The sequence below is a fragment of the Lipophrys pholis genome (assembly GCF_963383615.2).
Source record: "Lipophrys pholis genome assembly, chromosome: 16".
Classification (NCBI taxonomy): Eukaryota; Metazoa; Chordata; class Actinopteri; order Blenniiformes; family Blenniidae; genus Lipophrys; species Lipophrys pholis.
The window spans coordinates 9,471,391-9,491,398 of record NC_137634.1 but is presented as its reverse complement, the minus strand read 5'-3'; the positions used below and the strand labels follow the sequence as shown (position 1 = coordinate 9,491,398).

General features: G+C 40.3%; 1 protein-coding gene across 2 annotated transcripts; it reads right to left on the bottom strand.

Annotated features, from left to right (window-relative positions):
* Positions 1-1,058: 1,058 nt before the first annotated feature.
* On the bottom strand, positions 1,059-17,089 carry nlgn3b (neuroligin 3b). 2 transcript variants are annotated; one of them, XM_080482715.1, is made up of 7 exons: positions 16,796-17,089; positions 12,516-13,186; positions 10,708-10,767; positions 9,752-9,901; positions 8,742-8,927; positions 5,976-6,765; positions 1,059-3,177 (listed from the first exon to the last, which is right to left on the bottom strand). In XM_080482715.1, exons 2-7 carry the CDS (start codon positions 12,994-12,996, stop codon positions 2,379-2,381), a joined length of 2,466 nt encoding a protein of 821 aa, XP_080338841.1. In that variant the 5' UTR covers positions 12,997-13,186; positions 16,796-17,089; the 3' UTR covers positions 1,059-2,378. The 2 variants fall into 2 exon arrangements, with proteins under 2 accessions (XP_080338841.1, XP_080338842.1); XM_080482716.1 differs by lacking the exon at positions 10,708-10,767 and having other exon boundaries at positions 1,150-3,177; positions 16,796-16,990.
* Positions 17,090-20,008: the final 2,919 nt, after the last annotated feature.

The window sequence follows — 20,008 nt, the reverse complement described above, 5'->3', positions numbered from 1 at the left end:
AGTGGAGATGTACATGAATTTTATTTTTTTTAACCACTGTGAATGATTTATAGATGCAAAGAAAATCCCTCCTAAAAAGTACTGAGCATATGTTTGTAAATTATCGGTCCATTTTCAGCATTTGTTCTTATCAAAAACACAATTAAGGGAAGTGAATTATTGGGACAAACCCGTATTTGAAAATCAATAAATTTAAAACATAATTCCAGTTTGTTAAACAACTTATGAGCTCTTGAAACTGTCAGGTTACCTCGACAACAATCTACTGTTAAGTTAAATTAATTGAAAGGAAAGTGTTGCGGAGGAGTTTATTGTATTGCTGCTGTGTATGTGTTGCTAGTCTTCATTGGGCAATGTCTTTTGTTGTACTACTTTCAAGTTATACAATTAAATGGTCGCACGCATGTCTGCCCTTCGGTCTATTTTTTGTGAACATTTAATTTTACACGGTGGGTACTGATATTAGATAAACATGTTTTTTTTTTGTTTTTTTTTACTGAGGTTGAACGTTATGTTATTAAAGTCCTATTTCATGCTGATTGGCAGAACTATGCCTTCATTCACCTGTAATTAGTGATGCTAACAGGTATAATTCCTGTCAATCATCATCATCATCAGAGACTGAAATATGATGACTAACCACTAACACACTGATATATGGACCTATATGGAAGCTATAATTTAAAAGAAAATTCTTTTCACTCCTTTCTCTTGATACAGGAGATCAGGAGGTTTCCCCTTACCTCCCTGCTGCTGTAGCAATGTGAGTTTCCCCAACATGGGATAAAAAAAGCACAATCCAATCCAATCTAGTCTGATCTAATCTTAAATATTACGCTTTTTTACAAAACAACCTCTTTGGCCATACGAGTCGTGTATGCCACAGATAAATTACAGAAAAGTCAAATCAAATGTTTTGTTTGTGTGATTGCATCATGTGACTGATCGTAATATATTATATATGTTCTTTCTCGGCTTTTGGTGCAAATTTCATAAACGGATTTTGGAATCACATGAACCCAACATGAACACAAAGTAGACACTTTAACAAACTTGGCACATGGTTGTCTAACTTTTAATTAGCTCATTTTCCTAATCCCTCATTGTTCCAGGGTGAACAAATCAAAATTTCCCACAAGACTTAGTTTTAGGTCCAAAAATCTTTTTAATAGTTGGCTCATGTAGATTAAACAATGTGATGGTTACTTTGAAGGAATCAAATCTCAAAGCTTCACGTCCGTCATGTCCATTCAGTAAAGCGTGGCCCCTGGTTATAACTCGGTATGCATGGGGTCCGGACCACTTGGGGTAGGAGCAGTAATCTGTAAGGTTCATCAAACGCCTTTTAAAATGTGAATATTTGAGTTGGTATACATACAACTACAATGTAATTACAGTTGTCTTTCTGGAGACCTTACAGTATTCATAAACAAACGACAAATAAAATGTTGATCTAAGTTTATTCTGTACAAACAAGCCAAGCCAAAAGAACTATGAGTTGGTTAGAGTATGAAAACACATCTTAAGCATTTCTGTTTTTATAGTGAAGCAGAAGTTATATTCCTACAATGTACTAAGCAAAAAATCAAGAGCACATTAAACAAAAGTATAGCAAGGATACTCAAATAGACTACAATAAATTACAACAACACTACATATGCAAAACTGAATGGTTATCTCAAACAATGCCTAATTTACACTTTTGTACCGCAGTTTTCACCCAACCACACGCTCACACACCCACACGAACCCACGCACACGCTGGTGCTATATTTTTGCACTAACTCGTTTACCACGTGTGACCAGTATCTGAGTGAAGTTTTGCTCCATTGTAGTTGTGATTCCACAGTAATTCCTTATGTAAGCGATGTACAAGGCATTTGAAAGTAAATACAGTAAAAATACATTTTTATAATAAGCAATGCACCATGAGAAATATGTATAAAATAGCTTGATAAGAGTAATAATAATACTGCTTTTCCGCTCTTCCAGATCTCATCTCCGTCCACCACGAGTTGTAATGTCACTTAGTTCCACGAGATCAAAATAGATATCACAGAGTAAGAAAAAGCTTTCCATACAAATCCAACTGTATAAACATTATACTAAGTTCTTGCTAGGTAAAGTTCCAAAAAAGCCAAAGTGGAAAATGAAATGCACTTTTTCTTTTTGTCTGCCTTTGAAAATGATTATTATAAAATGACTTTGCAGTTAGACTTCCTATTATGAGAGAGCAAAGGCAGGATGTTGGTGGTTGTACACCTTTGGAAACGACAGAACAAACATATTCAATCCTATTTTACCTACACATCCTAAATACAGCTTTACATTTCCAAGTTTTAAGTACGTCACATTTCTGAGCTGCGTCTCTTGGCAGACTATACCCGTGTGGTCGAGTGGGTGCTGGGCAGGCCTGCGGAGCTGTAACCAGCCGGAAAGGTGCTGTATGGACTCATGTTGGAGAGGCCCATGAGCGAGTTGGGGATCATAGTGATGTTATTGGGGGTCATCAAAGGAATGTCATCCGGAGAGCGGCGCTGACTGAGTGTGTAGTCCAAGCTCGGTGAGACGTGGAGAGGATTGTGAAGGGCCTCGCATGGGTTCCTTTGCTGGGATGATAGGGTTTCGTCCACCGTGGTGGTGTGACTGGCATTGTTGCCTTTGCTGTCGCGTTGGGGACTGGGCTGCTGCGAAGTGTCCTGGCGACTGCGCTTATCCTTGCGGTAGTACAAAGCCGCAAAGGCCAGGACGTTGAGGAAGAGCAGTGACGCCCCGACAGCGATGGTGACGCTGAGCTCCGTGGAATAATCTCTCGGATTAGGCATGATCAGAGGGCCCATCTCTCTGCCTCCCTCTCCGTCACTGTGGGCTGTGGATATGGGAGGCCGGCCGGTGCTGCCAGATCTCTTGCCGTTGGCCTGGGTGGGGTCCAGTGGTGTGACCTTGGTGGTGGTGGATGAATAGTGGAACATGTCATGGAGGTTATAGAGGTGGGGCACCAGGTGTTTCCAGAAAGCCACCTTGGTGGCGCGGTAGTGATCACGGATACGAGGCTTCAGGCCGATGTGTAGGTACAGCTGGTCGTACGGGTCATACTTGGACCAGGCGACCTCCTCGAAGCGGTTAGCCTTAGTGTGGATGAACTTGGTGTCCTGTGGCACTGGTTTGTTCGGATCCCTATGAACAAAACAACAAATATTTAAGTCACAACACACATTACCGGCAATGGAGTTACATTCAGTTCAATGCTTCTTAACTCTTGGCACAATCATGCTGCAATGATACAATTATATTTATTGATGATTATGTTTCGCCAGACAAATAAATGACTGAGAAACAGCGAGTGGAATGGCAAAAATTATTTTGATATCGATTTTTTGAAGGTGTACACAATGGAAAACAGCTTTGAATATTTGTTCAATTTCGGTGATTCTGCTCTCATTTGGCACACTATGATATGCATTATTAATGGAAATATCTACAATTATTATTGGAAAGAAATTGCTGAGACATATTGTAGAGTTAAATGTGATACCAGACATGAGTTTTATTAAGAACAGCAAGCTTTCTTGTTGCACTGTTAAATCAAGAAAAGAGAAGAAAAAGAAAAAAAAGCCAATTCCCCAATAGAAAATGAGGAACTGCATGAACAATGTAATATCACTAGCTCTCCTCAAGAGCTCAGCATTCCCTCATTCCTACACACTAAAACAACAGCCTACAGTGACCTGTGCCTACTGCCGCGGTCAACATCAAAAAACATTCACTGGATTCAACAATGCAGCAATGTAAGAACGGATTGCACGTCCTCTACAGAACTGTCTCTTAAATTCCAAAACAACCAAGAAATCTTTGCCTCTGTTTGACAAATTGCAAAACAAGTTGTCAGAAGAGGAGCTGCAGAGCTTCACTCCGTTGCACTTTCAACAGCAGGCTTTTCCGCTGCTGAGTCAGTCTAAGTGTAATTTCAGGTCAACATCAGACTGGAGCCTGTCGTGGATAATAAACTCTCTTGCTCAAGACTGCAAAACTTTATTAAGATGAAAAAGTATTCTGTCGTCTAAGATACATATATCACAAGGACTCACAGGAAATCTAAGGATGGATACACAGATAGACAGAAGATATCTATATCTATATCTATATCTATCTCTCTCTCTCTCTCTCTCTCTATATATATATATATATATATAAAAAAATTTTTTTTTTAACAATTTCCAGTAATCTGAGATAAATGGCTGTTTTAAAATCACTACGAATCTGCTCATCAGCACATCCATTCAGCTATTTTCTATTTAACATAGTTGAGGTCATTGGTTGCTGGAGTTGATCACAGCAGACAATGGTCTGAAGGCAGAGTAAACTTTGGACCAGTCACCAATCCATCACAGGACAAAGACAGGTATGGGGAATCATCCCATCCATGTTTTTGAATTGTGGAGGAAACCAGAACCTCCCACATGCACAGGGGGGATATGTACAGTATATATGTATGTAAACTCCACATAGACAGGACCTTAAGCCCCAAAACTAAACCAGGGTTCCGTCACTAAGAGGCAACAATGCAAAAAAAAAGTCTATTTACAACCTGCTGATCAGCACAACCTGTCCTTTTTATTACATGAGTGCACACTGTGTACATGATGTATTTCTGTACTGGAAATCTGTGTCACTCCTACCTGAAATCATAACTTACAGTAAAGGTGGTTTAGGGTTATAGAGCATCTCTTAACTGCCTCTTCAAATGTTCTCCTCACAGTGATGGTTTGTTTTAAACTTTTATGTGAATTAAGCTGTAAACTTTTAAGTCCTTTACCTGCAGTAAATCTGCCCAAAGTGATGGCACATTGGTATGTGCATTAAACAAGATTTTACAGAAGCCTGAAAACAACATGAGCTTACAGAAATACTCACTGGATATGTTTTCAAGTATTTGGCATCATGTATGCGGTGAAAGAAGTTCATAAGGTTTGGGTGCAGAAACGGCCTAACTAGATGGAATCAGCTAAAACTTAGAGCGATATGGATCAATTGTTAAACATTTGATGTTCAGAAAAAAAAATTATATGAATCAATAAAAGATGTAATGCCGTTTTTATGTCAAAGTTCTTGTGAACTGATCAGTTGAAAAAGGAGTTAAGGTCAGACAACATGTCAATGAGCGCTCAGGCTGCATTTAATTAGAAGGCACTTCAAAGCTGAGTCATTTTAGCATATAAAGGACAAGAAACTGCAGCTCAAGTTAGAGAAACAACGTCTCAGCACAAAATGAGGAAAGCAGATTCCAGAGGATGGTTATGTTAAAATTTAACAGGGAAATAATTAACAAATTACAAATACTCATATTAGTGTAATCAACTATTATCTTTAGTCCTTGTAAGAATTTGTACCATGTAATCCACTATGCTACTTTTAAAATCACAAACTGCTTCCCAAAATTAATGATCTAACATTTCAGTATCTGTATTTTTGTAGCCAATAGTGTTAATTATTTCAAACGAGAATTATTTGAGAAATGTGCTTTGAATTAATAGGTGGAAATCTCAGGGAAGGACAGAGTTGTTGTTTTTTTTAAGCAATTTTTCCTTCCAATTTCTGGCCTGTTGCTACCAGTTATGATGTAATTTTGAATAATGAAGAATCACGATAATTGTTCACAAAATGAAATACAGTCAGGCTCCATCTGATTGGCCAGATATGTTGGCATGCTGTGCATGAATCCACATTGCATGGAAACAATTTCAGTCAGTCTTTTGTGAAATGTATATTGTCAAGGTTGATATTGTGATGATGATAAATTTTAGAGGCATGCCATGCAGCTCCACTTGTAACTAAGTACAACTTAATAAAGTTAACAGGAGTTAACACATTTTAAGTGTTAGAAATTAGATACAGAATGAGAATCTACAGCTTGGATATAATTTGTAAATAACTTATTCCATGTGCTTGTGTTTATTTCTCAATTCGTTACTCACCCACTCTTTGCAAAGTTGGTCCAGTAAGTCATGACCACCGCACTGAGCATGATGTCATTCCTGGAGAAGTTACAGGGGAACAGATCCGTCGGGCCGACCATGGGGATGCCAAACACGTAAGGCACCTCATCTCCATGCGCTGAGTCTGACCACACCGGCTTCATAAGGCTCTGGCAGTGGTGGTAGAAGGCGTAGAAGTATGTTGGCGAGCCATAGCGGGCGTGCAGGTCAGCCGTCACCACTGATGGTTCCACCCACTGGTGGTCGGTGAAGAGGGCCACCAAGGTCTTCCTCCTGGTCTCCGGGTTGTCTTTGTCAGCCCAATCTGTGTACATGAATTTAATTGTCTCCCTCAACGTGTCCTTCCCTTCTGGATAGCCATACAAACTGTCCACAAAGTCTGACACAGCAAAGTCAAAATCGCTGCCAGACACTCCTTCCTCCAGGTCCATGACGTTCTCCACAAAGCGCAGTCCCTCTCCCTGATTGACACCAAGCATTATATCGTAGTTAAGAAACTCGCCCTGCTCCATCAATATCTCAGGGTCATCTGGGATGACGTCTCCATCGATGACAGGACCAAAAGCCACGCGGTATCGAGCTGCCTGGATATCTTGCTCTACCAGCTCCTTAGCACTCTTCTTCTGCAGGCAGGAAACCATGTCCACTGTGTCCAACACGTTACAGCCAACCCTCTCAGCAAGCATGCGAGTGTACTTGACTGGTTGGTAGTTGACAGCCCAGCTGGATAGTGCTGAACCACTTTGGATGATGGCTCTGTGGAACAGACCTTGGGACACAAATTTCAGAACAAAAAGAGACAGGACAGAGGCTCAGAGAACGGTGCTTAACCCTTGGAATCATTGTTATTTATAGCAGCTCGAAGCAAATATGTGATTCAGTTTACGCTAATTGCTATTCATAATTCAATCAAAAGCCTGTTACGACAGAAAATTCAGGTTGATAAACGTGAGCAAGGCCACATGTGATGTTCAGGGATTACTATCTGCAGAGACAAAACAGTAGGAGTGATCAGGTCCGTTAGTTGACCTGGTCAGAGGCTCATAATTGAAGCAGCTGGTCGAAGAAATTAACTGGTAATAGGATGTTGGCTTCTTTTGCATTTAAAATACTGACAAGAAAATGCCCCGAGTTCCTGGTTTTCTCTGCTGATCCTCTCACTTGTTTCCCTATGCAGATGACAGTGAGTGCACGTCAAACTAATGATCAATTTGCAGCACTGTTTCAGTGAAGAGGTGTCTGCTTTTCCTGACACCAGCTATTCACAGACATACAGTAATTGTGGAATCGTTAATTCTGTGTGTCTAACAAGCTGTGTAGCTTACATATATCGACTGCTGATGCCAACTGTGCGGTGGAGGGTGTGTGCAGAGAGCTGAATATGCAGTAACCCTGATCCTTCGATGTTGATACAGTAAACACACTGCTCTGTTGAATTGTTTATATGCAGTGCGTCACCTCTGTCTCTACGGGTTTCATATCTACCACCTAAAAATGACAAGTGATATGTATCAACTCAAAAAATATTCTGGCAAAGTTAAGGCACAACAGTCACTGGAAAAAGAGTGCGGGCACAGTGTCACTTTCTCCCTCCTTTGCTGTCATTTTTTTTTTTTTTTTTAGGGCAGCAGCGAGCTAGTCTACTTCAAAGACAGCCGGAGGTCTTTGTGCATTTGCTGCAGCCGAGCTATAGGACATCCAACACAAATCTCACAAAGGACAGCTGCCGCAGCCTCCCTGGCATTGATGAAAACTCACAATTTCTGCCCTTGTTGGGGTTTGTCTGGGTGCAATGGTTGAACCAGGGTGATAAGATGGTTAAAAGAATAGTTTCACCATCATCTTTCATTCATTCTTGCTCAGGAAAACATTTGTTTTACTTGTTCTCAATTTATTTTGAGGAGGTATGAGATACCATACTCTTTTAGATAACTTAAAATTATTTAGACGTAATTCACATTGAGTGATACTAAATGACTTCAATAATATGACCTGTAAATAGTGCTGATTTGTCGAGGAATTTGATCTGAAATATGTCATTTCCAATTACAGCAGAGACAACGTATCTGTGGAAAAACATCAATTTTCACAGAAAAGAATTCAAACTGCTTTCAGGTTCTGATTCATCCTCATGCCAACCATGTCTTTGCCAAACAGTGTTTTTCCTCAAGGTTTCACAATGACAGTAGACAAATGCATCTCGATCACTGGTATTTTTTAATATTTTCTGGACACCGCAGGCAGGTAAACAATGAAAACAAATCTGACGCTGAGCGGCTGAAATATAAATCAGACGGAATGGTAAAAACTAGTGTTCACAGGTGAATCTGACGACATGATGAAAACTTTATAATACCAGTAGGCTTCTTTAAGAGCTTCACGTTTAAAGAGGGAGAGCTTTTAGTCTGATTAGATTGAGTAGAGGGGAACAAAAGCAATCACTTACTTAACAAATACCCCCGTTACCCTACTCTCATATTATAACACTTCATCTCCCTGCCAGACCGTTTGGATATACACTTGAAACAACGAACCAAATTCAAAAAAGATTGAAAAATTGTTTGAAAAGATCAAATTAATTTACTTGAAGAGATTAAACCTGATATCTGGGGTCCATGCTTACTGACACTAGATATGCATTATTACATCAATTATTACTTGAACTCTGGGTAACAACACAGTTTTCTAAATAAAGGCCAATAAAAGTCTAGGATAACTTTAAAATAGTGACTTGTAGATTCTTACCCTCGGAGTGATGGGACAGAGTTAGTAGACTGACGCAGGAGGCACCGATTCCAGATCCAAAAACTGTGATCCGACCCGGATCTCCTCCAAAGTAACCAATGTTTTTACTTATCCAGCGGAGAGCTTGAATCTGGTCCAGGAGCCCATAGTTTCCTTTTGCTGCCTGGTCCCCAGTACTGAGAAAGCCTGATATATACAGGGAGACAACAGAGCCAGTGCTGAAGCGGAGCTCTACAGTATATGTCCCCGCTTTGATCTAAAGCTGTAGCCCAGCAGGGCATCTCAATGAACTGACACTGTTCCCCCTCAGGTGTAGTAAATATGCTTTTGCTCTCTCGCACAGCGCTTCACTTTTTTAGTCATCTCCTTGCAACAGTCGCCAAGAATCAGCGCCCCTCAGGAAGTGATCCAGGCGCTGCTCATCAAATCTGAAAATACCCCTGACAACAGTGAGGCTTGATAACATTTAACATGCATAAATAAACAAACCTTCCACTTTAGATGGATTTTATAGACCCACACCGAGGGCCCTGGCTCGCTTACAATTGATCCTATTAGTTATTGCCTTGCCTCTTCTCATCTAAACACCTCACTCTTCCTGACCTTGCGAATGCCGAATGCCTTTGTATATTTAAATCATTTTACTTTCAAGGAAAGCAAAGAATGACAATCGTATATAGATTACATAAATTCTTCTAAGGGAGAATAATTTGCATTTTCAGACGAGATATAAAACAGATCTTACAAAACAAGGACAAGACATGCTTAGTATTAATGTCACTTTTCATCTGATGATGAAACTTACATGCAAATCAAGCCTTGTGAAAAGACTGTGGCATCACTTTGCAACAGTTTTGTTTAGTTTCACATTTTTGAAGCACCTACAGCTTTTATAGACTTATACCAGCTGTACAAGTGGAAATTAATGACCATTAAAGCCGTTTATTTACTCAACTGAAACAAGGCTAAATACCCTATTCAGAGTTACGACACAAAGATGGTGTCATCACCTAGTATGCCAATTCTGTAGTTGAGTGTCACGACAACAACATTTCCATAACTGGCCAGAACGCTGCCGTCCATCATGTTTCCAGTGCCCTCCATGTAGGAGCCTCCGTGGATGTAGACCATCACAGGTCGCGCTTCAGAGTCCCTTATATCTGCAACATCAACACACACACATATGCTGAGCAAACAACTACAGGGGCAACTGTGGTAGAATTGAGAATTGATGGTGCACTGTTAACAAAACTTTATGTCCCAACTGTTCAGTATGAGGTATGAGAAAAGACTGCTTAGAAAATGTGCTTTGAAGCAAGCTGGGGTGATATGCCTGAAGTTTGAAGGCTGCAATGACAATCAAAGAATGCATGATAATTACACTCTGACAAGGCTGTATGAATAATAATATAATAAACAGTTATATCTTGCATGTGAGATGTTTGAGCAAGCATACTGCAACATATAAAATTTTCTTGATTAGATGGAAAGCATAAAAATGTATTGATTCAAATTTGAAGATTTGCAGAGTGAAATAACACGCTACACTGATCTCTCACTCTCCTTAAGTACCTACAAGCTAAAAACATAACCGCTTTCTATTTTTTTGTTCGGAAATAGAAAATCTTTATTTCATGTTTTGTGGCCAATTTATTATATTGACTAATGACTCTCTTTAGAAGGGACTGTACGACAGATAAGTAGATAATGCAGTCTGTGGATCAATGTGCATGGCAATAGAGACGTAGCACTTACTGAAAAGGACTGCAACGGAGCTCAAATCGAGACATGAGATTCAGAAACAGCAAACTTATGTAATCACAAATCAGATAACACCATTGCTTTTTTCATATTCCACTCAAAAGAAAGAACCCCGGGAGTTCTTTTGGAAAGCAGAAACTACAGATTGGTAACATGTTGAAACTGAAAGAGTCCATGCATTAAGACTTTGAGCTCTTGAAAATACCTTCGGATATATGAGTCTCAGCATGTGAGAAAGCCGCCCCCTTTTTCTTGTGTTGGCTCCCTGGGATTCACATAAGGAAAAAAAAACAAGTACAGAATTCAAAATAGCATGATTGGTTTAATATAAATCCTATAATTATGGTGGCAAAAACAAAAGGGAAAAAACCCCAGAAAAAGTAAATGACATTTAGTCAATTCTTTGGGGATAGAGAACGTAATTGTAATACGACAATTACAAAATAATACGTGTTTACCATTTTTCTTTTGGTGAAGTGAACAATGTTGTTTCTTGTTAGGTATGTTTAAGAGATAATAATAAATTAGATGTCCATACATTTCCAAATACACACACCATTAAATGTGAAGGCTTTACTAACTTTGACTTTGCTAATTTTATTAGTTTCTACAGCTGTCATGTCATGTCTCCAGGTAAACTGCTGCAGGGCACTTAGTAAACATATTATGCGTATGATTTATGACTAAATTAATGAATTAAAGAAAAAAAAAAAAAAAAAACCTTCTCTGCCTTCACTTGGAAACCAAACTGCAAAAATAGATATAAAATAGCATTAAAAAAGCAGAGATTGCCAAATCACTGTCACAAATCTGATGTTTAAAAAAAAAAAACCCTGCACATTGCTATGAGCAAGAACAAGTTCTGCATCAATAAAACAAACAATAAAGTCACAGACGGCCTGAGGTGCATATTAAAAAAGCAATGACAGAGTCTTAAGAGATAAACTGTATGGAAGAAAAGGGGAGTACCTTTTGCCCTGAAATAAAAATGTAAATGTGAAATTTAATTTACCTGTTTGTGTGCCAGGTGAGGAGCCCTACAGGCATGCAGCACTCAGCCGAGGGGCTTTGTAAAATGTGGGCTGCACCATTTTGGACAGCTACCTCTCAAGCAGGCTGTTGTTTATCTGTTGTTGCTATGCTACCACAGAGGAGCCCGTCAAAGAGCGGTATTTTACATACACGGCTGAACACGATTTAACTTTGAATGCCGAATGTTTTGTATTATGCCAAATGTTTGTGGAAAAGGCAAGACATTCACTGGAATCAGGTTTAATTGGTGTTTTGAAGCAATCTGAACAAAAGAACTCTGTTTGTCTACACAAGATCTATAAAACATGCAGTATTATTGTGATATTAAATTGTTTCGCTAATCTACAAATTCACAGAAGGCTCACAAAATGTTCCCTTGCTGGTTCATTTCACAGTTCTATTAGTTAGAGAAATAGGAAAAGATTCAGTATGCAGTAGGCAGTTGACTCCTGTATCTCACTAATTGGCCCCCAACAGACATACTGTCTGAACAAAGCAGTGATTCAGTAATATAAAATGTATAAACATGACAAAACATGAAAAGCTGGCAATTATACTTCTACTAGCCCTTTGCAATTACAACTGATGGTCAGTGGTGACAGGACAATACGCTTGGTTCATCAGTTTTGAAGCGACAGAATTATTGCTTGGTTTAGGTGGACTTTTGGAACACAAGCACACACCTCAAGTTTAATCGTGCTTTTACAGGTGCAGCCATATGAAAGATGCCTTTAGTGATGTCAGGGCAACATCTTCAGTCGCCATAGCTACCAAATAATTTCCTGCTTATTAATGTGATGAGAACGTATCAGACAATGATGACACTGCGTTCAATGGTAAATCAGCCCTTGGTGGCAGCAATGTCATGGGCAGTGGTCACACACATGATTTATGATGATCACAAGACAACGTCAGGGTCAGAAGAACAACGATCAGTGGACACGGACAGACATTGCTGTCTGTTTTACCACGCCAACTCACCATCATCTGTCGGAGCGTAGATGTTTAGATACAAACAGTCCTCGCTCTGATCCTGAATGTATGTGGCTACTGTATCCAGGTTGTAGGTGAACCATATGGGCATCATGATCTCTGGCACGGTGTTGTGGATGTTTTGAGGGCACACAGGCATGAAGTGGGTAGCATTTTTGACACCTGACCAAGAGGAGGGCTGCTCAGGGGGCATGAATCGCTTCTCACCCACAGGTGGAGCGGCATAGGGGACTCCGAGGTACTGATCAACGGGCCGGAGGACCTCGCTGGGGACGGGAACCCGGAGCCCGCGCAGTTTCCCAAACTGGGTCGTCACAGTTGGGTAGAATTTCTGGCTTGTTGACTTGGTCAATGACCAGCAGGAACATAATATCCACCAAAGAAGAGCACAGTGGGTGATGGTTGCAGTCCCTTGCTGATGTAGCAGGTGTGCAGGCAACAGATGGTCTCTAAACGTAGCCAGCCACATGGTCTGGGCAAGACAGTGCCCTTGCACAACACAAATGCACACTGTAGTGTCTGTTTAGTCCCTTTGCAACGCCCGTGTCAAGCAGACATCACTCACTGCGCCGTTAGATCCGATAGTTATCAAATCCAAATACACTTGAGTCAGATATGAACTGCCTCCGCTTCCACTTTTCATTGCAGTGTGTACAAATCTGAAAAAAAGAAGATTAGAGACATTAGGCCAGAAAGCATCCAAAGAAATTGAAACAGTGGAAGACGTTTATAACTGACAATCTTTGGATTGAAGTATTATCTTTGATCAATATTTCAGGTTCCAGCCCTGAAATGGGACCGGTGACCTCTCTCAGGTAAATGCCGCCTTTAGCCCACGGTCAGCTGTGATAGCCTCCAGCTCTCTACAACCCTACTCGCAATAAAGTAGGAAGAAAGGATGGATGGAAGGGTGGAATATCTCAGGTAGTAATAGCTTCTGAGATAAGCTTGCTGGTAACCTTTCTGAGACAAAATGCCTTAAAAGAGAAAATCTTTCATACCTTGCTCGCACAGGTACAAATCACTGAATACTGATCTTTATATATCAGTGTGAGGAGGCAATAACACATCTGAAAAAAAAAATACATCTGCTGTGATGTTCGAGTGATGCTGTTAAAGCACTTCATAAAAGGTGTTAGGCACCCATTTTTTCTTATGTAAAGCAACTAAACGAGCAAAAAAAAAAAAAAAAGAAGACAAATCTTTAAACGTAGTGAAGAATTCTTAAAATGACACATTCACTGGGAAATAAACTTCTCTGACTTGATTGTGATATTTCATTTTTTACTCAGTTCTTTTTTTGGGGGGGAGGATTGGAAAGAAACAATAAACAAAGAATAGATTGTGGTTGTTTCTTTCCCATGACTTTCAGTACATTGAAGCGACTCTGTCAGCGACTGAAATGAGGGTGCATAATGGAAGTAGTGAAGATCCCCAGAACAAACACGTCTGACGGGACCACCAGCACCAAATCCTCTTCACGGAGCAGAGCGAGTAATTGCAAGCTAACTGAATGACTCCAGGAAGGCTTGCAGGTAGGGAAAAAGGATCCTTTGACACTTCTTACTGAAAATTCAATTTGTTGTAGTCTATTTTCACAACAATTTTAACTTCTTTCACCAAACAATTGTTAGCTGCGGAAAGAGAATTGGAATATGACAGATTTCATTCTGCTTTTCATCTATTTTCTCACGTCAACAACACATTTTTACAATTTTTTTAAAATACTGCTTAACTAATTACAAATGAGACACAATCAAAGCCATTTATTGAATCTAGTTGACTTTACAACCTCATATTTCGATATTTCAGTCTTTTATAGAGTGGCCTGCCTAATGCAAAGACCTTTAATTGTCTGTACACACACACAGTATCTGTTTTCTAATTTATATGCAGTCACGAGAGTCCCTGTGCAAAGACAGGTGACAATTGGTTCGTGGTTTATCAGTATGCATGCTTTGGCAAACAGGAAAACACACCGTCAGCCCATCACACATGCAGCTACGGTATTGTAAGCTCACCCGTGGAGACCCGCAGAGAACAAACTGAGTTCTTCTTCTTCCATTTAAATTCATTAATAATCTAAGCGGCATCCCATCTTTCTCCTTATGGTCTCAAAAGGCAGTAAGCACAATATGCTCGACATGAGCTTCTCACAGACTTGTCAATGAGCAAAGCAAAAAAGAAGCTTGTTAACCTAATCAGAGTTATTGATGAGCACTGCTCCGAGCTTTGTCAAAGGCCGCAGCTAAATAGCTCCATTTCTAATCTGATGAAACTTTCTGGTAAAACGGGATGATTTCTTCCAAGTAACATGAGAAAGTAATTAAGCACAGATGTGGAGCTTCGGCTTTTCTCTTTCTCTGCAATATTTACAGTCACGGCAACATAAACACCAACAGAGCCTCTTCTCTCCTTTGCAGGGGTGGTGTGTTACCCCGTGCATAGATCATCGCAGTTTGCCTATTTCCAAGCAATGGGTCAGATTAGATTGATTCTACTCTCACACTATCACAGTGACTCTTTAAAAAAAAATATTGTAACTCTCAGCCCCAGGGCAGCTTTGTCTCTGTATTAATTAACAGTTATGAATGGTTCCCCAAAGCCAAAAAAAAGACAAGGCTTGTTCTATCCCCCTATCTGTTATGAGACAATGATGTACAGCTCCCAAGACATTAAAATGGAAAAGATAAAGAAACTGATTTCTTTTTTTTTTTTTTTTTTACAGTAGCACATCTTTTGGTTTGAACGTGATACAGATAATAAATCATTTGGATCCATTTGGAGCTTTCCCTTTTTGAAAAGCCCACGGTGAAATCATGACAAATTATGAAATTAGCAGTAACATCCTATACAGTGGACATCCCCAGTCAGTCTTGCTTAGTTGTGTCTTGTTTGAGAAGCAGTTCTGGTGGTTTTGAAAAAAGATACCGCTGGAGCTTCTGTAGATCAAAGGAATGATATGAATTCTTAAAATGAATGGCACATCATTTTAAATTACACATGCATGGTAACAATACCAGTCAACTGGCACGTTTTTTTGCGTTCTTACTTCAAATCAAACTTGTACTTTAATTGATTTGGGGCTGTACCTAAAACAAAAAGTGCATTTTTTTTTTTTGTTTCGCTGACATCACTGCACAGACTCAAAAGAAGCCGAATACTGCTTTTTCCAACTTCTTCTGGTCTGGGATGGGACAGATGTGGATAAAAGCTTTATAGCTTACACCAAATGGGCCATGTAATAAAACAGAGACATCACTCAGTCAAGTTTGATACACTGCAAGTTATTGGGCAATTTAGGCTGGCATCATGCCCAGAACCCGGTAACTAACTGATACATCCAAAAATCAAAATGCTTTACAGCCATAATATTTTACACTAATAGACGATCTCGCTCCAGCCAGATGTTTATGCATCACAGTGGTGGTTTGGGGTGAAAATATCTGGCCCTGCCACATTTCCTGTGACCAAAATAGTTTAATTCCCATTTGACTGACTTGATCCCAGTTGCAGACCTATTAGAATGATTGCTATAATCGTGTTTCACCCCCACCATCACCATCCCAACACCTACATCCCTGATAAACACACAATTCAACACCAATTCAACACTAATGAAAATCTCTGGGACAACATCCCATCGACTGGGTCTCTGGTAGCCCGGGGGCCCTAAACATGAAAGCGTTTCAGAAGGAGCCTTGTATGTCAGACAACAGGACAGGGCTCCAAATGCCCTTGTAATTCGACTGGTGTGGATCAAACCCGTTTTAGAGGATATCCCCAAACCCCCCCCCCCCCTTAATTTAGCAGTGCAGTAAAGAGGAGCAGAGATTGATGAAGGGGGAGAAAGAAAGAAAAAAAAAAACACCTTCCAGAGGACATGTAGGTAGCACTCAACATAATGATCACTGCTTTATAAATTAATGCAAGGATCCAGACCCGGGGAGAAAACCAAGCCACAGCCCACGTAGCATCGACAAACTGCTGTAGTGTGTGTGCGCTGCCTCACGTTGTGACTGGAAGCTTGTTTAATCTGGGTCTAGGACGGTGCAATATCGGACAAAACGGAATAAAATATGTCGTGCTAAGAAATACCCCGCTGTGCCATATCGCTGAAGCATCGCTTTGAAACGAACCCCCCCTCCCCGAAAAAAAACATTGGTCTATATCTAAGTGATCAATCAGAACAAAGATGATTCTCATGGAAAAAAAAAAAAAAAGAGAGAGAAAAGAAGGAGAAAACAGCATCATTAGGATAAACTCACCTGCTTTTACAGAGGCTGAAACGCGCTTCATCTCCAGATATCCTCCATACCATGCCCGTCAGTTACGCTACAGGACAACGGCGTTGCGTGTGGAATATTTCCCCCGGTTTTCGGTATCAAGCACACAGATCTCTACTCTTATCTCCTGCTTCGCACAGTCTGTGTGCTTTGCGCATTCACGACGCCAAGGTCAGGAGCGCCAACGGTTTTAATGGAGCGCCCACCATAGAGATCTCTCTACGGCGCCCACTGCCAGCGCGTTACTAGGCAACCGCCAGGATACGCCAGTGCATTAAATCCACCGTCCAAAAAACCGACTGAATCCCAATTTAGAAACCATTAACTGACCATCTCAACCCGTGGATGCACAGTGTGTGTCTAGGGGCTGAACCCATTTTACCTTTGACCACATAAGGAGCGAGGCATTTTAAGAAGTGTGCCGGCCTGCATGCAGAAGAGGTGCATGCACAGGCACATCACTGCAAAGACAGCAGAGTTTCCTTGCTGGTCTATGCTGGTCTGATGCTAGGCTTTCCTGATGCATGCAGTTTTATGCTGGTTTATGTTGGTCTTGTGCTGTCTTTGCTGTGTCTATGGGGACTGTGTGCTGGTTTATGCTTGTGTGAGCAGGTCTGTAGGGGTCTGCCAGTGTTTTTGTCTTTACCTGGGTAGATGCAGGTGTGATACTATGCCATGTTGATCTGATGTTGGTCTTTGTTGGTGTGAATGAGCAAATTGCCGAATATCCTCTGACATAATTGCACCATGGGCCGTGCAATATATTTTAAATGTAAATTGTTCTTTGGAGCACAGTGTAAAGAAAATACATTTTCAACACATATCTGTTATCTCTTCAAAATGGGAATAAGCTGAGGCAGTCCAGAAATATTAGCTCTATAGTTGGTTAACAAGCACATTGGAACCCAAGAAGAAAACCTCTCCGTTCAGTCCCAGTAATGGTGCCCTGCTGGGAACCAAAATGACCACAGGTGGCAGGAAACTAGTTCAGGACAGAGAGGTGAAAATCGCACTTCCATTTCAGCAAAAACAACATTGTGCTTATTGAGTTTCCCGTCGCTTCGTCTACCCAGCAGCTTACTGTGTTTGACTTGGTTTTTTTCTTCTTTTTTTTATAAGTATTTTCATTTAGAAACTGCAGCTTGTTCCTCTGTTGCTCTGTTATTCTCTTAAGTTGAGCTTGAAGTAAAAATACTCAAGTCACACTGAAATCTGTCCCATCAACAAACCACAAACATGCAGCAAGAGGAATGAGGCAAAGTCCAGGCAGTTGCTGACAGAGCAGACATTTCTTTCCCACATATCCTTTTTTAATAATGCCCAGTGGCCATAGCTGTGATGCTCAGCTGAAGAATAGTTTCTCCACTTCTCTGGGAGAGACGCAAACCATAGATGTTTGTTCCGGGCTGGGTTACCAAGAATTACTTTTTACAACAAAAATAACTTGCATTTATTGTTTGTTGATGCACACGGTTGCGTTAAGCATTCTATTTGATAGTTTCAATAGGTTACTGAAGCGGATGTAATCTATGACCACATAGTCCTATGCAGGCAATAGCTTGTGAATAAAATATTACTTGGACAATATGGTTCTACAGTGATATTTATATTTCTGCTCTGCATTTTCTCTGAAAACTGCATCAAGCTCATTAACAAATGACTACATCTTAATTAAAGGGGAGCTTTCCAGTACACATATTTGCAGTCACTGACAGTTTCTCTACACGAACCCCAAGCGTTGGCTGATTCAGCTTGATTGGGGATGAAAATAAAAAAAGCTTCCGTGGCCATTAATGTGCTGGGACATTCAATGTCCTTTGGCTAAAATCAAACATATTTGTTCATTCCATTCCTTTCGTAAACTGTCACAGTTACACCAGCTATTTTAATTTGACTACTATTGTCATATCATCACAAGTTAGACAGACTTATGTTTACCAAGCATCCATCACAAGTTCATTTTAACATAGTTTTCCTATGATGCAGAAAATAATTTAATTGTCTACTGGTGTGAATCTCTTGTCTACTTATGTGAATTTCAGGTTTTGTATTTATTAACCTGAGACTGACCTATCCCTCCAGGATGTACCCTGAACATTGCTCAGGTTAGCTGGTTTCTGGCCACATGACTCTACTTTTGGTAGAGTAGATAAAGAAAATTAATCAAGGTCGTCATGCTACTTGATCTGTTTAGCAGTTGTTGGTGTTCTGACAGGTGATTTCACATTATACCCAAACTGAATTTTGAAAATTAAACTATGCCTGACCCTTTCCTGAAAGTATGGGCCACCAGGCATGCCTATCGGCTCCTGTAGGAGGCTGTTGGCAGTTGGGTATTTTTCACAAGTGCAAAGACAGGTTTGAATGGAGACCATAAAGACTCTCAGTTGTCCTCAAAGAGCCTCTACAACGCTACGAGATGGGTCCTTGAGTTACTTTTCGGAGAGGCAGAAAAATGCTTACCTGGTAGTGCAGTTGAGTGGTGGAAAGAGAGCTTTAAGTTCACTCATGAATACAACTGACACTGCCCTTGGTCACACACAGTAGGCAGTGGTTGAAACAACAAGATAGCGCTTCCAAGTGCTTAAAAGGAGCTTCTCTCTAAGTATGTCTGGACTCACCCTGGAAGAGAGGTGTCACTCACAGCCGCTTTTTGAAATAGCAAGTAACCATTTGAAGTTGTTTGGGTATATCATGAGGAAGCCTTTCAGGCACATCCAGCTGTGAGGAGACCTCAGTGCAGACTCAGAACACGATGAAGAGAATGTGGCAACCTGGATTCACATCCATTTTTCCACAATGAATATTTCCAATTTCCTGTCTACTTTTTCCCCAAATACTCTTGTTAACTTCCATGTATGGTTCAAACGCTGCAGGCAGCAATGTTCTCCTTGATCAGCTTTTATATATCCTCTAAAGAAAAAGTGCTTCTTCTTAATTGGGGCTCTGTTTTTGATGAGAGCCAGTACAGTCCTTGTTTACTGGATTTCTGTTGATTCCTTCTGATCCCTCTTTTCACTCGGCTTTGTTCTTCAGGACCCAACGCAGTTTCTGAAATGCGATAAAAGAATACAATACAAGTAGGTCCAAATAATGTAAAGGACCCTCGCTGTGCTTGTCAAACAACTTTGATCAAACATCTTTTTTATGGTGGTGTAGCAAATATTTTTATTATTGTTAAAAATGGTTTCCATA

Coding starts and splice junctions, on each gene's coding strand:
- nlgn3b (XM_080482715.1), bottom strand. CDS start 12,996: ATGTGGCTGGCTACGTTTAGAGACCATCTGTTGCCTGCACACCTGCTA. Junction 8,928..9,751: donor CTACAGAATTGGCATACTAG/GTGATGACACCA, acceptor TGTATATATCAG/GCTTTCTCAGTACTGGGGAC. Junction 3,178..5,975: donor ACCAACTTTGCAAAGAGTGG/GTGAGTAACGAA, acceptor TTTTGTTCATAG/GGATCCGAACAAACCAGTGC.